The sequence below is a fragment of the Perissodus microlepis genome, chromosome 7 (genome assembly GCF_051167445.1).
Source record: "Perissodus microlepis isolate ML-2025 ecotype Zambia chromosome 7, ASM5116744v1, whole genome shotgun sequence".
NCBI lineage: Eukaryota > Metazoa > Chordata > Actinopteri > Cichliformes > Cichlidae > Perissodus > Perissodus microlepis.
Window position 1 is genome coordinate 34132842 of NC_140467.1, and position 21154 is coordinate 34153995.

The 21154-nt window shown below is 40.7% G+C and overlaps 2 protein-coding genes and 1 long non-coding RNA gene across 4 annotated transcripts in view; 2 read left to right on the top strand and 1 right to left on the bottom strand.

Moving 5' to 3' along the window:
• The window catches only part of bnip3lb (BCL2 interacting protein 3 like b), an 11839-nt gene extending 2951 nt beyond the window's left edge, over nucleotides 1–8888 (top strand). Inside the window, exons 2-6 of the mRNA XM_084934776.1 lie at nucleotides 2032–2257; nucleotides 4266–4335; nucleotides 4673–4776; nucleotides 5371–5520; nucleotides 6468–8888. Of these exons, the coding sequence (XP_084790902.1) occupies nucleotides 2032–2257; nucleotides 4266–4335; nucleotides 4673–4776; nucleotides 5371–5520; nucleotides 6468–6516 (599 nt within the window). The 3' untranslated portion in view covers nucleotides 6517–8888. The remainder of the gene's footprint in view (nucleotides 1–2031; nucleotides 2258–4265; nucleotides 4336–4672; nucleotides 4777–5370; nucleotides 5521–6467) is intronic.
• LOC146383494 (uncharacterized) lies at nucleotides 7507–14123 on the bottom strand. Its single transcript, XR_014800760.1, has 2 exons — nucleotides 13482–14123; nucleotides 7507–10589 (listed from the first exon to the last, which is right to left on the bottom strand). It is a non-coding gene; the product is annotated as an uncharacterized LOC146383494 (long non-coding RNA).
• A 2349-nt stretch (nucleotides 14124–16472) lies between these two features.
• dpysl2b (dihydropyrimidinase like 2b) overlaps nucleotides 16473–21154 on the top strand; it is a 31306-nt gene continuing 26624 nt past the window's right edge. The window contains exons 1-2 of one of the 2 annotated variants that reach the window (XM_084934773.1): nucleotides 16473–16574; nucleotides 16909–17334. In XM_084934773.1, the coding sequence (XP_084790899.1) occupies nucleotides 17068–17334 (267 nt within the window). In that variant the 5' untranslated portion in view covers nucleotides 16473–16574; nucleotides 16909–17067. Of the gene's footprint in view, nucleotides 16575–16908; nucleotides 17335–19922; nucleotides 20470–21154 lie in introns of those variants that run through there. The other variant, XM_084934774.1, reaches the window with a different exon arrangement.

A 21154-nucleotide genomic window follows, 5' to 3' on the forward strand; every position in this document is an offset into this window, starting at 1 on the left:
GGATAACAACAGGTGCAATTTATCATCTGAATAACCAGTCAGATGCCAGCTGAGAGTAATGTCTTCCAAGGCTCCAGCTAAAACTTTGCCGCTTTCACTAGTAGTTCAAGGAATCTGTCACCCTGTGGGTGGCAAAGAGACTTCTGTTGTCATAACAGACATAAATCAGTCAAATTCTGACTAATGTATGTAGACATGCGAAAGTCAAAGATTAAAAAAAATAAATAAATAAATAATAATAATCAGTGGTTTTAAAGACTTCCCCGTGTCTATGGGGAAAGGCCTCCCAGACCTGACATATAAGCACTTTCCTGATGACTTGATGGACTCAAATGGTCATTTCAGGTCACACTTAATGCAAGTCTTGGTCACTTACAGCCCTGGACCTCGTTTAGACATCTCTATTTAAATTATTATAATAATATCTTTTTGATGATGGTTACTTGTTATACACTTTTCCTTAGTACATACGGGAAAAAATATTATGTCATTATAAAAACCATTCTTTGCGTATGTTACTGTGCTTTCCATATTATCCATGATTGTGGAGATAAATTATGATTTGAACAGGTTCTACAGGCTTAAAGAGTGGGAAATTTGCAAGCTTACAGTTGATTCACTTCCTCTTTTTAAAAATGTAGATGATGAAAAATTAAAGCCATTTAGAACTGTATTTAATATGAGATTTCCTTTTAACAACTCTCATTTTTCTATATGAGGCTAATTGGGAGAGAGTTGATAGCTGTATGCTTCTATCAACACACAGTGAGTTGGTAACAAATAGTGTTTACGGTTTAGAACAAAACATAAATTTTTAATGGATAAAAATGTTCTGGGGCATTAGGTATACCCATATATGATATATTACTTTTATGGCTTGAATGCGATTCAAGCCCACACCAGACTTCCAGGTTTTTCCTGCAACTGTAACTTGAGAGCAGGTGAACTACCCCCACCCCATTTAAACAAAACTTCAACTATCCATTGTTGTTTATCTCTCTACGAGCAAAAAAACTTTGACAGTGGTCTGCTCTTTTTTCTCTCCTGCTCTCTATTGTGTGGTCAGACCTGCTGAGCTGTTTCCTCATGGAGAGCCTGCTTGAGGTTCCTCTTTAGCTCTGTGCAAGCCAGTAACGGGTATAAACAAGTTTACTTAGAACCAGCAACAACTCGAAACTCATTACTGGGCACAGCAGTGAGTTTCAAAGGCTAAGAATGCTTAACTTTAATCAGGGTAGTTAATGACCTATCCCGCACAGCTCTAGGATCTGGCCTGTTAACTGCAACCCATCAAGGTTTAGGGTTGGGTTTTATTTCATTCACAAGCTAAAAAGGCACATTTTTGGAAATTTACATTTTAAACATGTCCTGTCATTGTGTCTGGTTTGTTTGTTTGTTTGTTTGTTTGTTTGTTTGTTTGTTTGTTTGTTTTAAAGTCTGTAATTATTTTATAAAAAGTGGTGGATGTTAACTTAAAAAAAACCAATTTGGTTAACTGTTTGATAACCTGAGTACTTATTTTCAAGTCCATGCACAGGGAAGCATGTGCACGTGTCTCCCTTTTTGAAAAGCAATGCAAAATTTAATCTAATCTTTAGCTTAACACATGTCCATAGAGTCAACTGGATTTCTAAAAATAGAAGCTGGCTCATGTTTATACAAAAAGATTTAAGATAACAATGGTTCTCTTATCACAATATAAACAATCTTTTTGTTTTTAATTCTAATAGAAAGAAAAGATCCAAGAATATTTTACTGTTATTTTTTTTGTAAATAAGTAAAAGACCAACAAATGGAAAGTAAATGGTATTTCTTGAAATATAACTTTGGCCATTTAAACTCAAAGTTCTTGTAAATTCAGAAGCCGCTAGTTTTCTATCTGCTTGTTGCAAGAACACCTTTTATGAGAGAGTACAGTTAGCCTAGCAGCAAAACTCTTCTCTGTTTGAGTGAAGATGTTTTAAAATGAAGCTTTGACTCACATCAGAAAGAAACAAATACTGAATAATATTTCTGTGTTTTCTCCCTCAGGGTCCTGGGTGGAGTTGGAGATGAACAGAAATCACCAAGCTCAGTCATTGTCAACAGTTGGCTCTGTTTCGGGCCTGCTGCCGCTCCCTCAGGTGGAGGAAGAGGAGGCCATAGTGGGAGGCTTGGAGCATGTCCCATCCTCTTCTTCAATCCACAACGGAGACATGGAAAAGATCCTGTTGGATGCCCAGCATGAATCAAGCCGCAGCAACTCGTCCTGTGACAGGTACTTTTAAGAACAAACATCGCTCGAGCTCCTCCGTATATCTCTAACCTATTCAGTTTATTCTTAACAACAAAGTTTCATTTTTAGTGCAAATATTAAAACTTTCAGAATAAAACCAGCTTAGTTGCAAAGCTTCCTGTATTCCCAGATCTGTTTGACATTAAACACAGATTAGGACACGGGAGTTTAATCACGATCAAGAGTCAAGAAAGTCATGGGTTCATAAAGGCCTGTATTTATAGAAGATTTAGTCACATGGGGAAGTTGATTCCTCTCCAGCTTTTTCCTGTGAATTTTCTCCCAGCGTAAAGCTACATGCTTCAGAAATGCAGATTTAATAAAATAAAATTATTTTTTGCTAAAGCCATACGAATTGCTAAAACAAAATTATGCATATTTATGTTCTTATTACGTATTATTCTTAGAAGTTAAAAACTGGAAACAGTTATCTTAAATTGCACAATTGAAGCCCTTTTTACACTAACCTAACAGGCAGCATGTATTAGCAAGTCAAATGCCTCTGAAGTAATACTGGGTTTTGGCTATGATGACCTTATTTTCACCTGATTCTTACCAGTGACATGCTATGACAGGGAATAGTACTCGATGAAGTGTTAGCTCACTGTGCTAACAGCCTATCAGATGTGATATCTTCAGGGCACAGTGTAAACACACCTGTTACCTGACTAGCATGATGGTGTTAAACCAGAAACTATGCTGCACTTTTTTTTTCTTCTATTGTTTTTCCTGGCATATGTTTATTATAAAACCAGCTTTTATCTGTGCATTTTGGTGTGAAAACCCTACAACCCTTGAGAAAATTGCTTTTAGGCTCCATTAAGACTTTGTGCAACATAAAAACTCGGTCTTACAAGGTGTTAAATACTGGGCAGTTTGCTTCTAAAAGCTCTTTGGGAGCGGCTTCTCTGTCACAATAAATCAGATTCAATTCAGAGTTGAAAGGGTCTCAGTCGACTTGCTTCTTCTTTCCTTTGCAGACTTCACAATTTATCTGGGATGTAAGAAACAAACTGACCCTTTGCCCTACAGCCACATCGTGTGCTTGTGTGTAATGCTCAAAACTGTGATAAAAGGGACCTTATCAGTCCGCTGTCAGCAAGTCACCTGAGCATGATTTCAGATATTTGAGCTGAGAGCAGTGTATCAGCAAACCGCTCAGAAATGATCAGGGACACAAGCACTTGACATATATTTTGTCATATCACTCTCAGAGCAAGGCTGGTGTCATTTTGCTCAGAGGCAATTAGGCAAGTGTTTTCTTTACTTATCTTTCTGAGACGCTTGGCACAAATTTCATCAGAGGCGTCAGAGTGAAGGAAGAGCAGCACTTTAAAGGACTTTTAACTCATAGCAAATAAATACAAGCTACAAGTTGGCATTTTAATCCTGTTATTCATATTAAGTGATTCATTTGTTTAATATTTCACAGATCCATGATGACGATGCATTTATAAGGCATAGTGCTTGTGGTACGGCAAGGCGGATGTGCTGTGGAATAGGCTTTAGTGGTATTTGTTTATAGATTGTGTGACAAAACATTTCTCACACTGTAAACACTACATGACCTATGGTTTCTAACTCTCTGAAGTACACTTTAATATTGCAATACCACCCAAACCTGGGGCTTTTTTCTACCCCAAGGTTAAAATAATATAGGGAGCCTTCATTTTTGGATTTTGTTGTCTTGGGTCATACGATCCAGTCCAGCCTAGTGTTGCAATGTAAACTAATGCATAAAGACTGTGTATTGCTGTGTGTCAGATCAATTTGATAAGGATCCGCCAGCTGGTACTGGTACAATAAATGCTGATATTAAAGTAATATTTTTTTTCTGTATGTAGAACACATTACCACAGCATATATGCGCTTTTGTACTGCTTTGATAACTGGTGACGCAAAACATGTACATCACCTGTTCACTTTAAAGTTACATGAGGGAATTGTCTAATTATTATTATTATTATTATTTTTTTTTTTTAAACCACAGCCCCCCACGACCTCACTCTCCCCAGGATGAGGGTCAGATCATCTTTGACGCGGAAAGAAGAGACAGCCAGGTGAGACGTAAGCATATGTATGCCTATCATATGCTTCATCAGTCTGTTGCCATGGCAGCTTCAACCACTGGCCCTGGAGGGGAATGACAGCCGTTGCCTGCCTTTAGTTTCCATGGAGATGGCTGCCACACCCAGTGTGTATTTCTGTATCGTCTGCACAGCCTGTCATCAGCATTATAGTTTTACTTATGTGTTTTCCTGGTGTCAGACATCTGAAAACATGGCATGCACATGCTCAAATATTCCAAACAAGTCTCGTTTGTCCTGACAGACAGGTTGTGAGGGTCCTAAAGGCTGCAGGGTTTTATTGCTAAACTACATGTTTTTATGCCTTTAGTCTGAAGAGGATGTCTTGGACAAGGAGAAGGACATGGACATCTTGATGAAGGACGCAGATTGGGTTGCAGACTGGTCTAGTCGACCGGAAAACATTCCCCCCAAGTAAGTCTGAACTCTGTAAACATCAGCCTTCTGCGTGCAAGTGATCATGCTCAGCTGCTTGTTTGTGCAGAGAAAGGAAATGATCATTATGGTAATAAAGTCACTCTAAAGAACAAATACGAAGCCAGCTGCTATAAGGTGTCAGCTCTGATGCTGGAATAAAAACTATATATTACTTAAACCCTTGAAAACCTAAAGGTTTCTGTAATGTATCTCAGATAAATGTGCACGACATCTGTGATACAACCTAAGATTTCATGCACAGACTGAGGCCTGGGTAAAAAGCAGGTTCCTTGTTGTTCTTTTCATGTTTCTGAAGCTTCTGAAGAAGATTTGCCTGCTAAACTGTGACTGGAATTAAAATTGTGAAATTAAATGTTGTGTTTTTCAAATTGCTACTTTTCTCCAACACGCGAGGTGTTTTAAGGTGTGCAGGTATAAAACAAAGAAAAGGTGCAAACTCTTACACAGAAAGAGCTTGCTTGCTTCATATGTGACTGAAAGTTATGTTTACACCTATATTTACCTTTTATTGAGAGGCATTAGGTTATGAAGCAACTGTTCTGCATCTATAATGCGTGTGTTTTTAAACAGGGAATTTCATTTCCGGCACCCTCGACGCTCAGTAACGCTCAGTATGAGGAAGACTGGGGCCATGAAGAAAGGAGGCATCTTCTCTGCCGAGTTCCTCAAAGTCTTCATCCCCTCGCTGCTGCTATCACACATCCTCGCTCTGGGGCTGGGGTAAGAATCAAACACCACAGATCACCTGTGCAGCGTGTGTTATATCTAAAGCAAGACTGACAGTAGTTAGTGAAATTTGCTCAACTGATTTATTGATTGATTGATTGATTGATTGATTGATTGATTTTTTAAATGTATGTCAAAAAAGGATAAAATCTTTAAAAAAAAAAAAAACATGTTGTTGTACATAACCCCAGCAGGGGGAGCTGTATAACCACAGACAAACATCAGCTGCAACCACTCTTTTGTATGCTGGCAGAACAGCTGCAGACTAAAAGGCTGCACACCTGCTGCTTCATAGTGACACTCCCAGGGGTTCGATGTTTGTGATAACACATGGTACAATAATCTTGGCTCCCCAGTCAGACACAATCATTACACAGCATTAATACTTAAGACATCATCTGCTGAACATGATGTGGTATTCAGTGGGAGATATTAACGAACCAATCATATTGGGGGGGAAAAATATGTCTGGTGGGCATTTGCATTCAAACTAAAGGGTTGGTTTTAGAGCGAAATGTATCCAATGCAAAACAGTATTTAGCATTAAATCTGCAGATTAAGCAGTCATTGTGACTTGGCAGTCTCCAGGAGTTGCTTTGGGAAGTTGTTTAAAGCAGTAACTAAGTAACGTTATTATAATGGGACCCTTGAAAGGTATAGCTCTATCACTGTCATCTACCTTCCCCATAGAGTTCAATTCAGTTTGACTTATGTAGCACCAGTAGTTTTCAGTCTCGTGTGCAGCTTCTTGTTTAATATAATCTGGCTCTCCCAAGTTTGGAACCACTGGTTTAATGTCCACTTACTTTGAATGGATTCATTGAAAGGTGACAGAGTAATTGAGGTACCCCTACCTCAGATCAGGCTTTAGGCACCTTGCCTAGCTCATTGATTAAACCACCACACCCAGTCGTGTTTAACGTCATTTACCTTCTTTTCAGGGTCTACATTGGCAAGAGGCTGACCATGCCACCCACCAGCTCTTTATGAGCATGAACATGAAGAAAAGTGCCTCAGAAGTGGGCAAGCGTCAGAGGAAGTTTTTCTGTCGTGAGAAGAATGCTTGTCTCTCCTCCCTGTCCTGCTTGCCCCTATTACCCCTCCTAAACCCTGAGATATGACATGTTCTCAGGAGAAGTGCATCCTCTTCCTCCTCAGCCTCCCCTCCTTCCTGCCTCTTGTTTTGTTTTTGTTTTTTTCTTGATCTACTGTTCTTACTGTCTGTTGATACTCCCCCTACTCTTGACCTCCCCAATATCTTTCACTAATTTGCATAAACTTTTCAGAAATTAAGTTTATATTTCCTTTTCCTCATCAGTTGGAATGTTTATAATGCATGGGTTTCCAGGGAGGGTTGCAGCATCAAACCAAACTCTTCTTCTACACATGCTGTTTTAGTGCCCTTTTGACTAACTGACAAGGAGGGAGGACTGTTATTGAACTGACCAGAGATTGTGCCACCTGCAGGTGTAGCCCAGTACTCGACCTTGGAAGCAAATTCAGACTTGGCTACGCAGACTAAAAATGTGACCATGCCTTTTTCAGAGTAGCCATTTTATTTAGATTTTTTTTTTTTTTTTTAATAATTTATTTTGTAATGATGGTGGTTTACTGAGAAGTTTTAAATAATGAAAGGCGTTTCCACAGTGGCCAACCCATACCGCAAGCTCTCATGAAATTCACTGGAGGAGTCTGGCTCTGTCTGCCGTTAGATTTATGTGACAATATGCAGTTATGTGCATACGATTGCATATTTTGCTTGGTGACAAGAACTGGAATACAGGTTGTAGATGGAAAGGCAGGCAGCGCGTCCCATTCGGTGTGTACACTAACAGTATTTTACATACACCAATATGGTTGGGTAACAGTGGTGTATGTTTCAGGAAAGGTTCATCTGTCTGTCCGAACTGTGAGCGTCCAAGTTGTCCTTTCAGTGAGCCTCCTGGTTTCTGCGGAGCATAACTGATCATTTCCTGCATGTTGTTTTTTTTTTTTTTTTTTACTCTAGACTGGGCTGGACTTTACGCGATAATAGTTTCAATTTAGTGCACGCGTTGTGTTGTTCAAAGGTTCGATACCAAAAGGCCTAAAAGTGAGATTTTGATTTGAGATTAAAAAAGAAGTTAGATATTTGCTTTGAGAACATTTTTGAGTGTTTAGAGGGTATCTCATGAAACAAGTTACTTTTATACATGGAAATTTACTTCCAAAGATTTTAGAGCCATTAAGGAAAATGATACAGCCAGCCGTGCTTCCTGACACTCCAACAGGTTTGCCAAAACAAAAAACGAGGAGAATTAACTTGACGCTGCAGATGAAGGGATCAATTTGGATAGGCAGAAGGTACCCAGTGGTTCTCAATCTTGTGCATGTCTATCTCTCTTTCGTGATGCTGCAGCAGCTTCTGACTGACTGGAGGAAAGTTTGTGTAAACACAGGCTCTAATGTTAGGACGGCTGTAGCATGCATGGAAAACTTTATCTCTGAAGCTGATCAGTTTGTCTGAGCCAACCTGGGTCCAGATGACTTGAAGTCAGTTAGCGTTTCTGCAGAGTTGATTTGGAGTCGATATGCACTCCACCTGCAGTAAATGTTTTATTTTATTTTGTAATTATTTTTAGTCATCGAGGAGTAAGCTGAGTGCTTTTAAGTTTTCTTCCCCTTATCCACTTGCTCCGAGTCTACTTTATTGATGTTCGCGTATCAGCATATAGCACCACAATGAGTTCCTGTAAGTCGCCACACAACACGTTTGCTTTAGCTTGACCGTTTCTTCCTGTTTATGACACGAAGTCGAGCATAAATGCAAAATGTTAACAAGGACTTGTTCCCTTTTCAAAAATGAATTTCATTGTGCAATTTTACGGTACAAAAGAATAACATACAAAATCTTAAAGGATAGGGGGACAGTAAAATTTGACTCCTCATCATGCATACAAGCTGACTCAAAGACTGGCTAAGAACTACTTGCGGGGTGTGGATGTTCTCGTTTCAGCCACAGAGATACTAACCTTTTCTTTCTGCCTATGTTTGTATGTGCAGCATTTGAAAGTGGTAATCCTTCTCTCCTGTGTAGTTTGTTTTTGAAATGTTTTTGTTTTTTTTCTCCTCTCTTGGTGTTGGACAAAGATTGTGAACGCACAGGAGTCATGTTGGACCTGGATCATGATTTAAAGTGTGAAAACAAAAGACCTCCATTGTTGATGGCAGGGCCTAATGTGAATAGAAATGGAAGGAGCTGAAAGACTCGTGGTATGAAAGTGTTTATTGTAATGCTACATTTGCTTTAATCTCTTTTTTCCCCACTACATTGGAGAAGATAATGAACATTTTCGTCATTAAAGATTACCTGAATGAAGCAATATGATTGTACTTTCTTTTTCTTTATCTTGAAAGTTGACAACCTGAAGTTTAAATTTTATTTTCGGAAAGAGAAACCACCTTGCAGTTCTTACAAACCTCAATTGAATATTCAGATAATTTTCAACTGCTTTGTTTTGATGTTGGCTTTGCAATATTTAAATCTTTTGAAGCTGTTTAAAGTAGTCTAATCACCCAGTCACATGGCAGCAACCTACTGCATTTAGCCTGTACATATGATCAGGACCTGCTGAAGTATAAACTGAGGATCAGACTGGGGAAGACAGGCGATTTAAGTAACTTAAACCAGATGGGCTGGTCACAGTATCTCAGAAACTACTGAGCTACTGAACAGTTTTTACAACCAAGGCAGGTAGAAGGGCATATCTGAATGCACAATGTTTTGAACCTTGAAGTGAAAACGTGGACTCCTGAAGAACACAACTTTAAAAGCTTGAAGCTCTGCTCTCAAGTGGGAGGTATTCTGTAACAGTTTCAACAATCTTTTCCTCAGTGGTTTAGATAATACCACAAAAACAAAATTGTCAGAAGCAGTCAGGGTACATGGACCTCATTATCGTATCCATCTGTTTGTTTAAACTGCTTCAGTGATGTCAGAGGACCAGCAGTGAATATCAACAGCCATCACAAGGTTTAAATGTAAGAGATCACAGTTTTAGTTCTAAAAATAATCAAAATTCAGAGTTTGAATGCGCTAGTCAGTTGTGGCCTTTCTCTGCAGCGTTTGTATGTTTTCTCTTCTCACAGTTCAAAGCCAGTTAGCTTAATGAGTGATTCTAAACCGACCTTTGGCATGAGCCTGCGTGGCTGTCTTGCCCAGTGGCAGCTGGGATATGCTCCAGGCCGACATGACTTTCAAGGATAAAGTAGGTTTAGCTAATGAATGGCTGGATTTCTTTGATCAGGGCACTTAGTTACTGTAATGAGCTTCTGAATGACTTAGAATAACCTAATTGATATAAAGTAATTTAACTTAAGTTGTAAACATAATATACAGAAGTGCACTTAGCCCACTTAATCAGTTTAACATCTGGGAAATTTACTAGTTGTATTTACTGGTTGTAAAGGGAAGCTGCTATTCTGCAAAATTCCTACTGATCTGTGATGCAAAGACATTTGATTCTCCAGACTGGTTCATGATCAGCTGATTGAGATTCAAGATCTGGTTTCAAACTCCAGCAAGAAGATGCTTACACACAGACTGTGTATGGCGTCTCCTGTAATGAAGCAAAAGTGTCAATAGTAACACAAGAGAAGATCATCTCATCCTGCACACTTTATGAAACATGAAACGGGATGATGTGGCACTCTACAGGTTTCTAAGAGATATTTTGGTCAACCTGTAGAAATACCAGAAGTTTGGATAATCCAAAGTAGCAGAAAACCCCCCCACACGGAATAATCACAGACAATAAAATAATTGATCTGAAGGCAGCCCCATCCACCCCAACCCAACAATGCTTCCACCGGTCCTCCTCCATCTTCCCTATATGGAACCTCAGCACACCTGTTCCTAGCCAATCCGGACACAGTGTGACACATAGCCCCTCCCACTGCAGCTGATGGCGTTACCATGGGTTACAGGGTGGTGGCCAGCTCCATCTCTCTCCCTCTTGTAAGGAGACTTTCTTCCCCTTCTTCTCAGGATTCAGCAGAATACACTGCAGCAGCACATAAAGATACTGAAACACAGAACAAAACACAGCCCAACAGGTTTGATCAGGGTGTCTGTTCCTGCTTGTTTCCATCAGTAACTCATTTCCACTCATTTCCCACTTCCAACTGAAATTACCTTTTTTTTGTACTTATTGTAAGCATTTTTATTTTCTTATTTTGAAAAGAAAAAAGGTCTTCACTAAGCAGAAGGCTCCTTTAAGTATCTGTATTGTCCGATCTTATTTATGTTCATATACTGATACGAGGGGGATTTCCTTCGAGTGGTGGGGTCACCTCCTGATCCCACCCACTGATATTGGTCTAGAGTATTGTTAGGCTTACAATGCCCCAAACTCCCAAATAAAAATACAGACAGAATCAGAGGTGGAATGTAACTTATTAAAGTACGTTACTAAAGTAAAGTTTTAATGTACTTGTGTTTTATTGAAGTATTTCCATGTTAAAACTTATCATTTTATTTAAATAGGATTACGACATTAACGTCTCAGAGACATCAATGGGTTGTTGTGTATGATTCTGCTGATAAGCAAAGAATAACGTTCAGTGACCGAAATGCCTACTTCAATCTACAATTCATTAAAAAACAACAGCAAAAGACCTCCATTACATCAGTGTCTGTGCCTCTTCAGTGTAAGATATCAACCTGACTGCTAGGCTAACATTTTAATGGTATTTGAATGTACAGTAGATGATAATTTTAAAAAATGAATTCTCTTCACATAACCCTTGTAACTTCTTTGTACTGGAATAATATTTTCCTGTGTAAGTTGCAGAAGTTCTGTTGTAGCAGAAAAACAATGAGTGTTGAACTTTATGGAGACATTTTGAATGATTCCATAGACACAGATTCAACCAGTTCCCCCAAACCTTCCAGCTTCTCTGATTTCATTTGGACTTTTCTAAACCTACTTCATTACACTGATGCTGGAAACCATGTCATTTGTAGAGAAAACTATGCAAAATCAGGCAGCAGATTCTTCACCTGTGCTTTTCTTTTTCTGATAAATTAGCACCAGCTCAGTGATGACCCATGCTCAGTGATTTGGGTTTCCTGAAAAGTCTAGGTTTCCATTCTTCCCCCATAGTATCAAACTGGCTGCCCTCAAAACTGACAAAGTGCTGTGCAAATTGAACTGAACAGGGCTAATAATCTAATCCAATAAGTATGTTTTGGTTGGAGCAGCCGATTCCAGAATCCACTCGTACTGCTGATCTCCCTGCTTGTCCTACATTTGTTACTGGATGCCAGAGCCGTGCCCTTCCTGTCCAGAGACCAGACTCTCCCTGTGCCTCTTCCAACTGTTTATCGGGCACCCCGCCAACTTTCCCTTCTAATTATCTAACACTGCACCCCACCCCACCCCCACCCCCCTCCCCTTGCTCTGCTCTCAGCAGGGGACTTTTTTTTTTTTTAGTGTAAAGACAGTTCAGGATAAAGGCAGGAGGTGTACGGGTGTCAGGGCACACTCTTGGCCTTTAGGTGTGGCTGTACCCCAGACATGTTCACCTTTCAGAAGCCACTGCTGGCATTCAGAAATCAGACTTTGCCATCTTCCTGCAGGAATGACCACCCGCCCACACACACACACACGCACTCTGCAGCCCTCTGGGAGAGGGAATAGTAGCAGGAAAGCCATTTGCTGCCCACCACGTTGTTATGGAAACTGCGCGGACACGGACTCTTGTGCAGGAGAGCTTTTGTCTGTCATGCTTGAAGTCAGGAATCAACAATGTGTTATTAGAATCAGCTGTTACAGCCTGGTCTTATTGATCACCATGCAACACTGATTTATTTATACTTCAAACGCATCTGTTCTCTGTAAGGCTCATCTGCAAATGTTCTTTATAACCCTTCACTTAACCTCTAGCAACACATATAAAGGTCATATATATAAATCTGTACAGGCTACCTGACTGTTTTTCATGTGACTTCACTTGGTGAGTTAAGTATGATATTTTTAAACCACACAATGTCCTGGTGTTAAGCTAAACCACACTTTATAAACCACACTTTAGTCATACGCTTGCGTTATCTATAATTACATTTATGACTCTTTGTAGTGTTAAAGCGTTTGTTGCTGTGTTGGTCGGGAGAAAGAAAGATCTTTATGAAAGAAAAGTTATTACTTTTATGTATTGTTTTCCAATGTCCACAAACAGCATTACAAGGCTATTTATAGGTAAGTAATTACTGTATATACTGACATCTAATATTTAACCATGGGAGTTCTATGTATGGCAAGTACCCTATGCTAACCCCCGCCCTGTGTTTTGGAAGAAAATACTAAATAACTTTTTTTTGGAAGAAATTTAAACTGCTTGTTTATTTGTTTGTTAGAGTCATCACCAAAAACCTTGGAAAACAATTTTCAAGACAGCACAGTGTTAGGGGATCAAACCTCAGAGGATTAACCCCTTAAGTGCTGATTTGGAATTGGACTACCCAATGTGAGGCAAAGGACATTGGGCACAAGAATCCTGCATTCATTTTAGTCATTGTTAGGGATGGGTATTGATAAGATTTTCACAATTCCGATTCCATTTTCGATTCTGTTTAACGATTCGATCCTTTATCGATTCTCTTATCAATTCTTTTAAAAAAAAGGAGAACACTAAGGTCGAATAGCTTAGAACTTTGTTTTATATCTTCTCTTTGAACAAGATAGAAATTTAGGAGTAACATGGCCTTACAAACCCAGCAGTGAGATCTTAAGAGATCCAGCCTACGGCTCTTCAATGGGGTGTCACAGGGTCCCCAGGAAAAAAAATTGTAAATGTAAAATAATAAAATAAATATTCTTCTGTAGCAATAACAAAGTATAACATAAATTATTATGTAGCAATTACACAAGAATATCCAGTAATGTCCCTGCCTACAATTAAACACATTCACTTACCGAAAATCGGGGCATCTGCTGTGGCAAATGGGTGCAAGCCTTTTACCACAAACTTAGTCACTGCTCGGTGACATTCGTCTATCCTGGCCTGAAAGGAGACGCTACCGGTAAACTGCAGCGAGAACTGCCAGCATCTGAGCCAGCCAGACTCTGTCTGTCTCTCTCATCATGGTCACCTAAATGCACAGTAATGGCAGGTTTTGTAATAAGGCAGATCGCGCTAACATAATATGCACCGTTGTTAATTATTTACCTGCCGCATTAACGGGAGAAGACGTGCAAACGTTACCGCTGCTGCTGGGTTGAGATTCACGAGTCCGGAGCGGAATTAAAAACACGACATTCATTTAAGGTTATCGCGTGTTTTGTGAGCAAATGCTTTTGCATATTCGTAGTGTTTCCTCCCTTAAATGAAATATCTACTTTGCAAGTATTGCAAGTTGCCCTGTTGTCATCTGTTCTCAAAAAGTATAACCAAACTTTTGAGCGTTTGAGCCGCCATGTTTCCTGCCAGGTAAATGACGCTCCGCAACGTGGTGACGTCATTCGGGGAAACTGGAATCGATAAAGGAATCGTTTGCAAAAATGGCAAACAATTCCAAGGAATTGAAACAGTGGGAACCGGTTCTCAACAAGAACCGGTTTTCGATACCCATCCCTAGTCATTGTAGTGGTAGGTGGCCCCCGACAAATACCGCGGGGACCCAGAACAATGGGCTTTCAGGAGAACCAGGTTACATACTAATACATACTGACAATGATTTCAACCAAAGGTTTTACATTTGATTTCACCCCTTAGACCTGTTGGTACTGACTGCTGCAACTTTTTCAGTACAGTTCTTGTGTAATTAGGTATACCTTAGCCTTTTCAAGGTTCCCATTCTTAAAAATGACTTCTTGACATCCAGCCTTCCATTGACACCACTTCTTATGAGGCGCTGGCAAATAGCAGCTGGATCAAAATGAAGGGCCTGATTCATGTCTCAGGTTTTGTGTCAGGGACATCACTTTAAGATATTTATTTAGAGCTGCCACTTCTTCCACTTGTCCAGTTTTTTCCAGTTTTTAAGGATACATTTCACATCATAGCGAGATATGCCGAGTTTTGAGCTAATAGCTCTTTGGGAATCACCTTGTTGGTGCAGAAATTTTTGTGCCAGTGTTTTCTTTGGCATTTTTCCTACATTCAGATGAAGAAATAGGAACAAAGTAGTTTTTTGTGACAAGTTGTTAGTAACAAAGAATTTAAAGATGCAATTTAAACTTGGTTCTTTGCTGAGTTGTCTGTGATGTGTAGACACTGGTTCATCTATTAAGAATGATTCAATATTTTTCAGTGCTTCAGCGATTCAGAGGTCTGAAAATGATCAAGTACGAGGACTGGACTGAAAAGGAGTGGAAAAATAGACAATGTCTAAAGAAGTACTTTGGAAGAACTTCAGAAATCATGGCTCTATCTATCTATCTATCTATCTATCTATCTATCTATCTATCTATCTATCTATCTATCTATCTATCTATCTATCTATCTATCTATCTATCTGTCTGTCTGTCTGTCTGTCTGTCCGTCCGTCCGTCCGTCCGTCCATCTATCAGTATTAAGCTTTTAGTACAGTGTAGCTGCAGATTGATCATAAAAAAATGCAGTAAGCAAACCAGGCTGTCAGTCTTATGCATCAAATGAATGTGGTAAAAGACAATCTGAAAACATGCTGAGTATGGAAAGTTTAACACAAAGTTTTGCACTGCAGGATTTTGCAGGGGTAATAATCGGTATAATAATATTGGGGTTATTGTAGGTGCAGCATTTTCTTACAAATGTGACCGTGTCTCTGCCATTGGGTTTGATACCAAAACATGCCAACAGGAAGAAAATCATGTTAGGATCAGAGATTTCCAGGCAGAGTGGTGCGAAGAGTAAAACTTAAATCCAAGCGGAAAAGACAGCAGGAACTGTTATTTTGATTTCCTCTGGTTTAAGTTCCTTCAACACAGGACACTGATGATACCTTAAGACACCTTTTGCAAAACTATGCACAATACTCATGTGTTTCAACTATGGTTCTCTACAACTCTGCATCGTATTTATCTGTTTAGCTGTTGGGATATTTGAGCTTCCAACAGAGAATCAGCTTACTATGTGCAGTTTGAATAAAACATTACAGGCCAGTTTTATAGTTCTAACAGATTCGCCTTAGTGAAGGATGTGTAACTTATATCTAATGGCTTAATTTAGGTTTGATAAAGTATTTTCTTTTTTTCATCACATTATGAAATTTCAACCAACAGCTGAATCACAAGGCTGAAGTTGTGGCAGAGCTGAGAAAGCCATCATTACCCTTGCGTTAAAGGTGAGAAATTGGTAATTTCGAAACAAAACGTGGAATTCTATGTTTTCCTAATTGAAATTGTATTCCTCTATATGGTTCTGGTTAGTTTTGAAGGGGTGGGTCTTACATGGAAAATATGATGTCACACACTCTACGTACATTACGTTGCTTGGGGCTGCCATATGTCCTGTAGGAAGTGGTAAAAGTAAAAGAAACAGATAAAAGACAAACTAAATAAATAATAACAGCTCAAATCATTTAAGTAACTTGTAATACAAGGGAGAGAGCGTCCACATGTCCCCACTTCCTTTCTCCGTAAGTGGCTGAACTTTATGATTTGACTACAAATCAAATGGAAGCTGGAGTTGAAACTTGAGCAAGTGCTGGACATACCTGAGGGGTGTGTGTGTGTGTGTGTGTGTGTGTGTTGGAGCCCGGGGTGTGGTGCTGAAGGGACAGCGATCCTCATTGTTGGACTGGGTGTGACTTTGGGGAACTGTCCATGGTGCTGGGCCACTCTTGACCTCAAACATCCGACAGAGACGCCCTTTAGAGACATTTAAAGACTGCACGCCACGCTTTAATTATTACATTACACAGCTCTCTGGCGGGCAGGACAGCTGCGAGGACACTGTCTCCGGGTAAAATAGAGCTACAGCGAACAAGTCTTCAGTTTGGACAAGTGAGAGCGCAATATTTCCAGACATTCAGCTGTGATGCGCTCCCGATAGTGCCAGTCTGGACGGTTTCATTCGGGCTACAGGTAATCCCTCATTGGGAAACATCCTCCTCCTCCACCCCTATAGGATCTCTTTGTGACAAAGACTTTAGGTCTCTCCCTCATATGCTGATTTATAACTCAAACAGCTGTGGGCAAGGAGCTAATTTAGACTCATGAGTAAGCAAATCAGAATTGTTGCTGATCTGTGGCGGAATCACTGACAAGCAATATAGCAAAAGGCTGTCTCACATCTTTCCCTAACATCAGATATTACGTGGATTCATTTTGCACTTCTCTCTCCACAGTGAGAGTGTGTGTGTATCTTTTTTTCTCGAGCAGCATTAGCTTTACTGATTTTTTCCTGCTTTGGTCACAGTGCGACCACCTGCGATTGAAAACCGGCAAAGGCGGAGGCTGTCCAAGCGCACAGCGCTGAGGGAAGGGGAAAAAACCGGACAACACAACAAGCTGAGACTCCGAGCATCTGTGCAGCTACACCCCGCTAAACCCAATCACAACCAACCGCCTGGAAGGGATGTCGACCGCCGGGGAAATGCCAGCTTTCTTTCAGAGGATGGGCTCCGAGAGCCCGGCCAGGCCCAGGCAGAAATTCTGTGGCGTGTTCTGTCCAGTGGAAGGTTCCTCGGACAGCAAGACGCTGGACTTTGATGCACTCTCGGCGTGCAGGGGCAGGAGTGACGGGCGAGTCATTGACCGACAGACCGACATCTCCCAGCCGAGGAAGGTAGAGATAAGGGAGAGCACAGGGAAAGAGGCTCTGCAGAATCTCGATGATAAACGGGTAATTTTCTCCGATTTTGCATGCCGATTGTGTATATTTTACACCTCTCTTTCCCAGTCTTCCCCCTTTTGTCTTTCTTTCTCTACATTTATCATTCCAGCGCTCATTTATTTCATCCAACATTCAGCTTTTTGCACACACCCGCGCCATTTTTCATCTACAATCGCATCAATCACAGAGCCTTTGCCACTCAGCAGAGTTTGTTTAAGCATACACATCCAGTTTATGCCAGACAACTTGCCATGACTACATTTCCCAGAAAGCACTATGATGTAACAGAGTCGCTGGCCCTCAGTTAGAGGGCCCACCATGCAGAAATGCCAGAGGGAGTGGCTCTGTTAGTCAGAGTCCTTAACAGCACAGTGCAGCTGGCTGTTGGTGAAGGAAACACTGTTAACAGGTCTGCACGAGAAAGAAAAAATAAACATGTGTGTCATCTACCATGGCATGATTTAAATAGGAGGCACACCTTTGTGAACACATCAGCCTGGTTGCTTTTGCAAGGTGATGCAGGGTTGGACCATTGCAGCATTACTGCCCTTGAGATCTCTCGTTCTTTTAACAGCAGAACTGAGTTGATGGACAGGCTTAACCTGACCTGCATGACTTGCAGGAAAATCTATCACGTCTTTTACTGCTGCTTCAAGCAGTTATTCAGGTTTTAGTGATTGGTGGTCAACCCACCTCTGTACTTCCTTTACTTAATACTCAAGCACTCAGGATGCTGTTAAAAGCTTTGGGCGTTGGTGTTGAGCCCTTTTATCATGTTACATATTGATCGGAAGCATTCGCCACACAACCCACTCCCTACTCTCTTCCATCTCTTCAAGTCATATATGATTAGTTAGTTGCTCTTCACTTTTCTGATGTGAGAGCTTACTTCACAAACACAGACTTCACAGACTTAATTGATGTGATCTTCAATATCAGTGATGTCATTATTACAGGACATGCATTTCAGCGTTGCGTTCTTCAAAAGCAAGCTGACATTTTAGGACTGTGGTGGATAAAATGCGACACAACAGCGCTGCAGTGCATGTTTACTCAGCTATTGTGTGTAAATGTGGGTTTGCTGCACTCACAATTTCTAGTTTTACTTCTGCTCCATTCAATTTCAGAGGCACACACTGCACTTTGTAATCCACACCATTTATTGTACACTTATTGTAAAGTAAGCTTTACAGACTTAATTAATAACATGTTAAGATAAAACTCTATTGAATTCATGTAAATGTACACTGTTTACTTTGATTTTTTAGTACTGATTTCCAGCTCCATATTTGAATCCATGGACTCTACTAGAGTAGCTTTGCACAAGTCACAATTTAGAATAATCCTTCTCTATCTCATATTGAACCTTTGTGCAGATCCTCTGTCGGAAACAAGGCATGTAACTCCCTTTAGCCTCCTTTTAAACCAGCATTCCTCTGATTTGGTGGTCAGTGGTAAACAGAAGGTTTGAAGAGCAGGTAGGTGGAGCTGTTTGCCTAAGATCACCATATTTTGGATAACAACTCTCTATGATGTCATACAGAGCCAAGAGCATAAAAAACAGCAGAAGTCGAGGCTTATCAGTCACGGCAACATTTTTTAATCTTCTATTGTTTAATTTTAGTAAGCCAAACTGTAGCTTTACCTTCCAGTTCTTAGCTGACAGAAGCAACATGCAGCGTGGTCTTCTGCTTTAAAGTTTGATGCGTTCTTCTCAGATCTCTGATTTTTTGTCTGTTTTTGGACTATTCTCTGTAAACCCTGGAGATGGGTTTGTGGGAGTGAGCAGTTTTCTTAATGCTGATACCATCCCGTCTGGCACCAACAATCATGCCTCATACAAAGTCACTTAAATCACCTTTCTTTCTCATCCTGATGCTCGGTTTGAACTTCAGCAGGTCATCTTGACCATGTCAACATGCCTCAGTGGGTTGACTTGCTGCCATGTAATCAGCTGATTATATATTTGAGTGAACAAGCAACCGAACAGGTTTACCTAATAAAGTGTCTAATGAGTGTATATTTGCTGCTGTCTACTTATAATCTTGACTGAGAACCTTCACAGACATACTTATAATCTTATTTCCCAGAATGCACTAAAAACTTTGGTCTTAAAGGAACTGTGTCAGTTCAAATACATATTTTTTTCTATTTATAAATAAGCACAAAACAAAATTTAGCGGAGATCCTCTGAGTACAAAATATATCTGGTTAAGCTCAATTGACTACTTTTGGTAATCTTACACTGCTTTAGCCTGTTATAGATAAATAATAGTTAGCTGTGTACTGAGGAAGTACATTTTAAAAATGAAAGCACAGTTTATCACATTTCTTTTATTATGAAGTGAAGTCTTCTCGATCGGTCTTTGATTAAAAATAAAAATGCAAACACTAAGTAAATCTCGAACAGTGTCGGACTATTTTGTCTGTCAGCATTTGCCAAACACACAAAAGGCCAAATTCCCATTCCCGTGATTCCAGGTTTACCCATTTCTCAAATAGTGCTGTAATCCCAACTTGTATTGAAAACCATTCAAGTTGATCAGAGCTGGAAACAGGTGAAATCACGTCACCCTGCCTGAGCCTGAGCTCTTGCTCGCTCTAATAACACCCCCACCTTCAGACACACAGCAGATAATGTGAGGTAAGATGGCTGCTGGCTGTTTCTTCATTTTTTCCTTCGGTGGATGTTTGCAGGCTGCACTCCCTGCTTGCCTGCCTTCCCTAATCCGGCGAAAGCAATTGATGGCATTAGTGTGTTTCTCTGCTGTCAATGGAGCAGGGCGAGGCTCTGCGCATGCTCCGTGGGGTTCTTTTATTGGGAAGAGGCTCTCGAGCGGTCCCTCCCTCCCCTCTTGTCTGACTCCGTCTGGGAAGGAACGGTTTGGTGCATCGGCGGAGACCGGGAGGCTGCCAGGATCCGGAGTTGAGCGATAGTTTGATTCTTCACGTCTGTGGCCTCCTGCAGATCACCCGTGTCTGTGTAGTCTTCCCCCCTATTTATCTTCATCACCATCATCCTCACTACAGCCCGGCAGCCAGCGGTAATCCGTCCCGTTTGCATTTCTAGCGGTCTGCGGCGCACACGAAACACCGGTGAAGATGTCTGGCTACCAAGGCAAAAAGAACATTCCCCGCATCACAGTGAGTGCTCGGGTGTTTTCACGTTTGGAGTGGCAGTGAGTGGGTCCAGCCTGGCTGGTGTGGGCCTGCGGGGTGTGTTTGCAGGATGTCACCGGGGCGGCATGGTCCCTGCGCCGCTGCGCTCCTCGACGATCCAGGGCAATGGCGCAAGAGTTGATCTCCTAAAAGAAATTCCAAAATAAAATAAAAGCGTTTTGTAGATGGTTTTCTGTTTCGCTGTGAGCTCGAAAGCACACGAGGGTCGAGAAATCAGTGAGGCCAGCGATAGTGTGGTGAGGCTGAAATTTTCGTGTTTTTTTTTTTTTTTTTTTTTTTTGCAGCATCTTTGCGACAAGTGCTTATGCCCGGATAAACCCGAGCTCTCGCTTTACATTAGAATATCCATTGTTTGTGCACATTCACGCCACCCCTGCATTTCTTCTTCCGTGCCATGCATGACAGTTGAGATTTCACGCCGGTGGTCTTTGTTAGACTGTGTCTGGTGGCCGGGTATCACTGCACACCAACTGGTGGAGCAAATGCTTCCCTGCATCCGCTCCACGGCTCAGTACCCGGCTGTTTCTTTTAACCTTAGCTTCTTTTCCTTTTTTAAAGCCATCCTTGATATATATATCTATATCTCTCTCTCTCTCTCTCTATATATATATATATATATATATATAGAGAGAGAGATATAGCCGTTTAG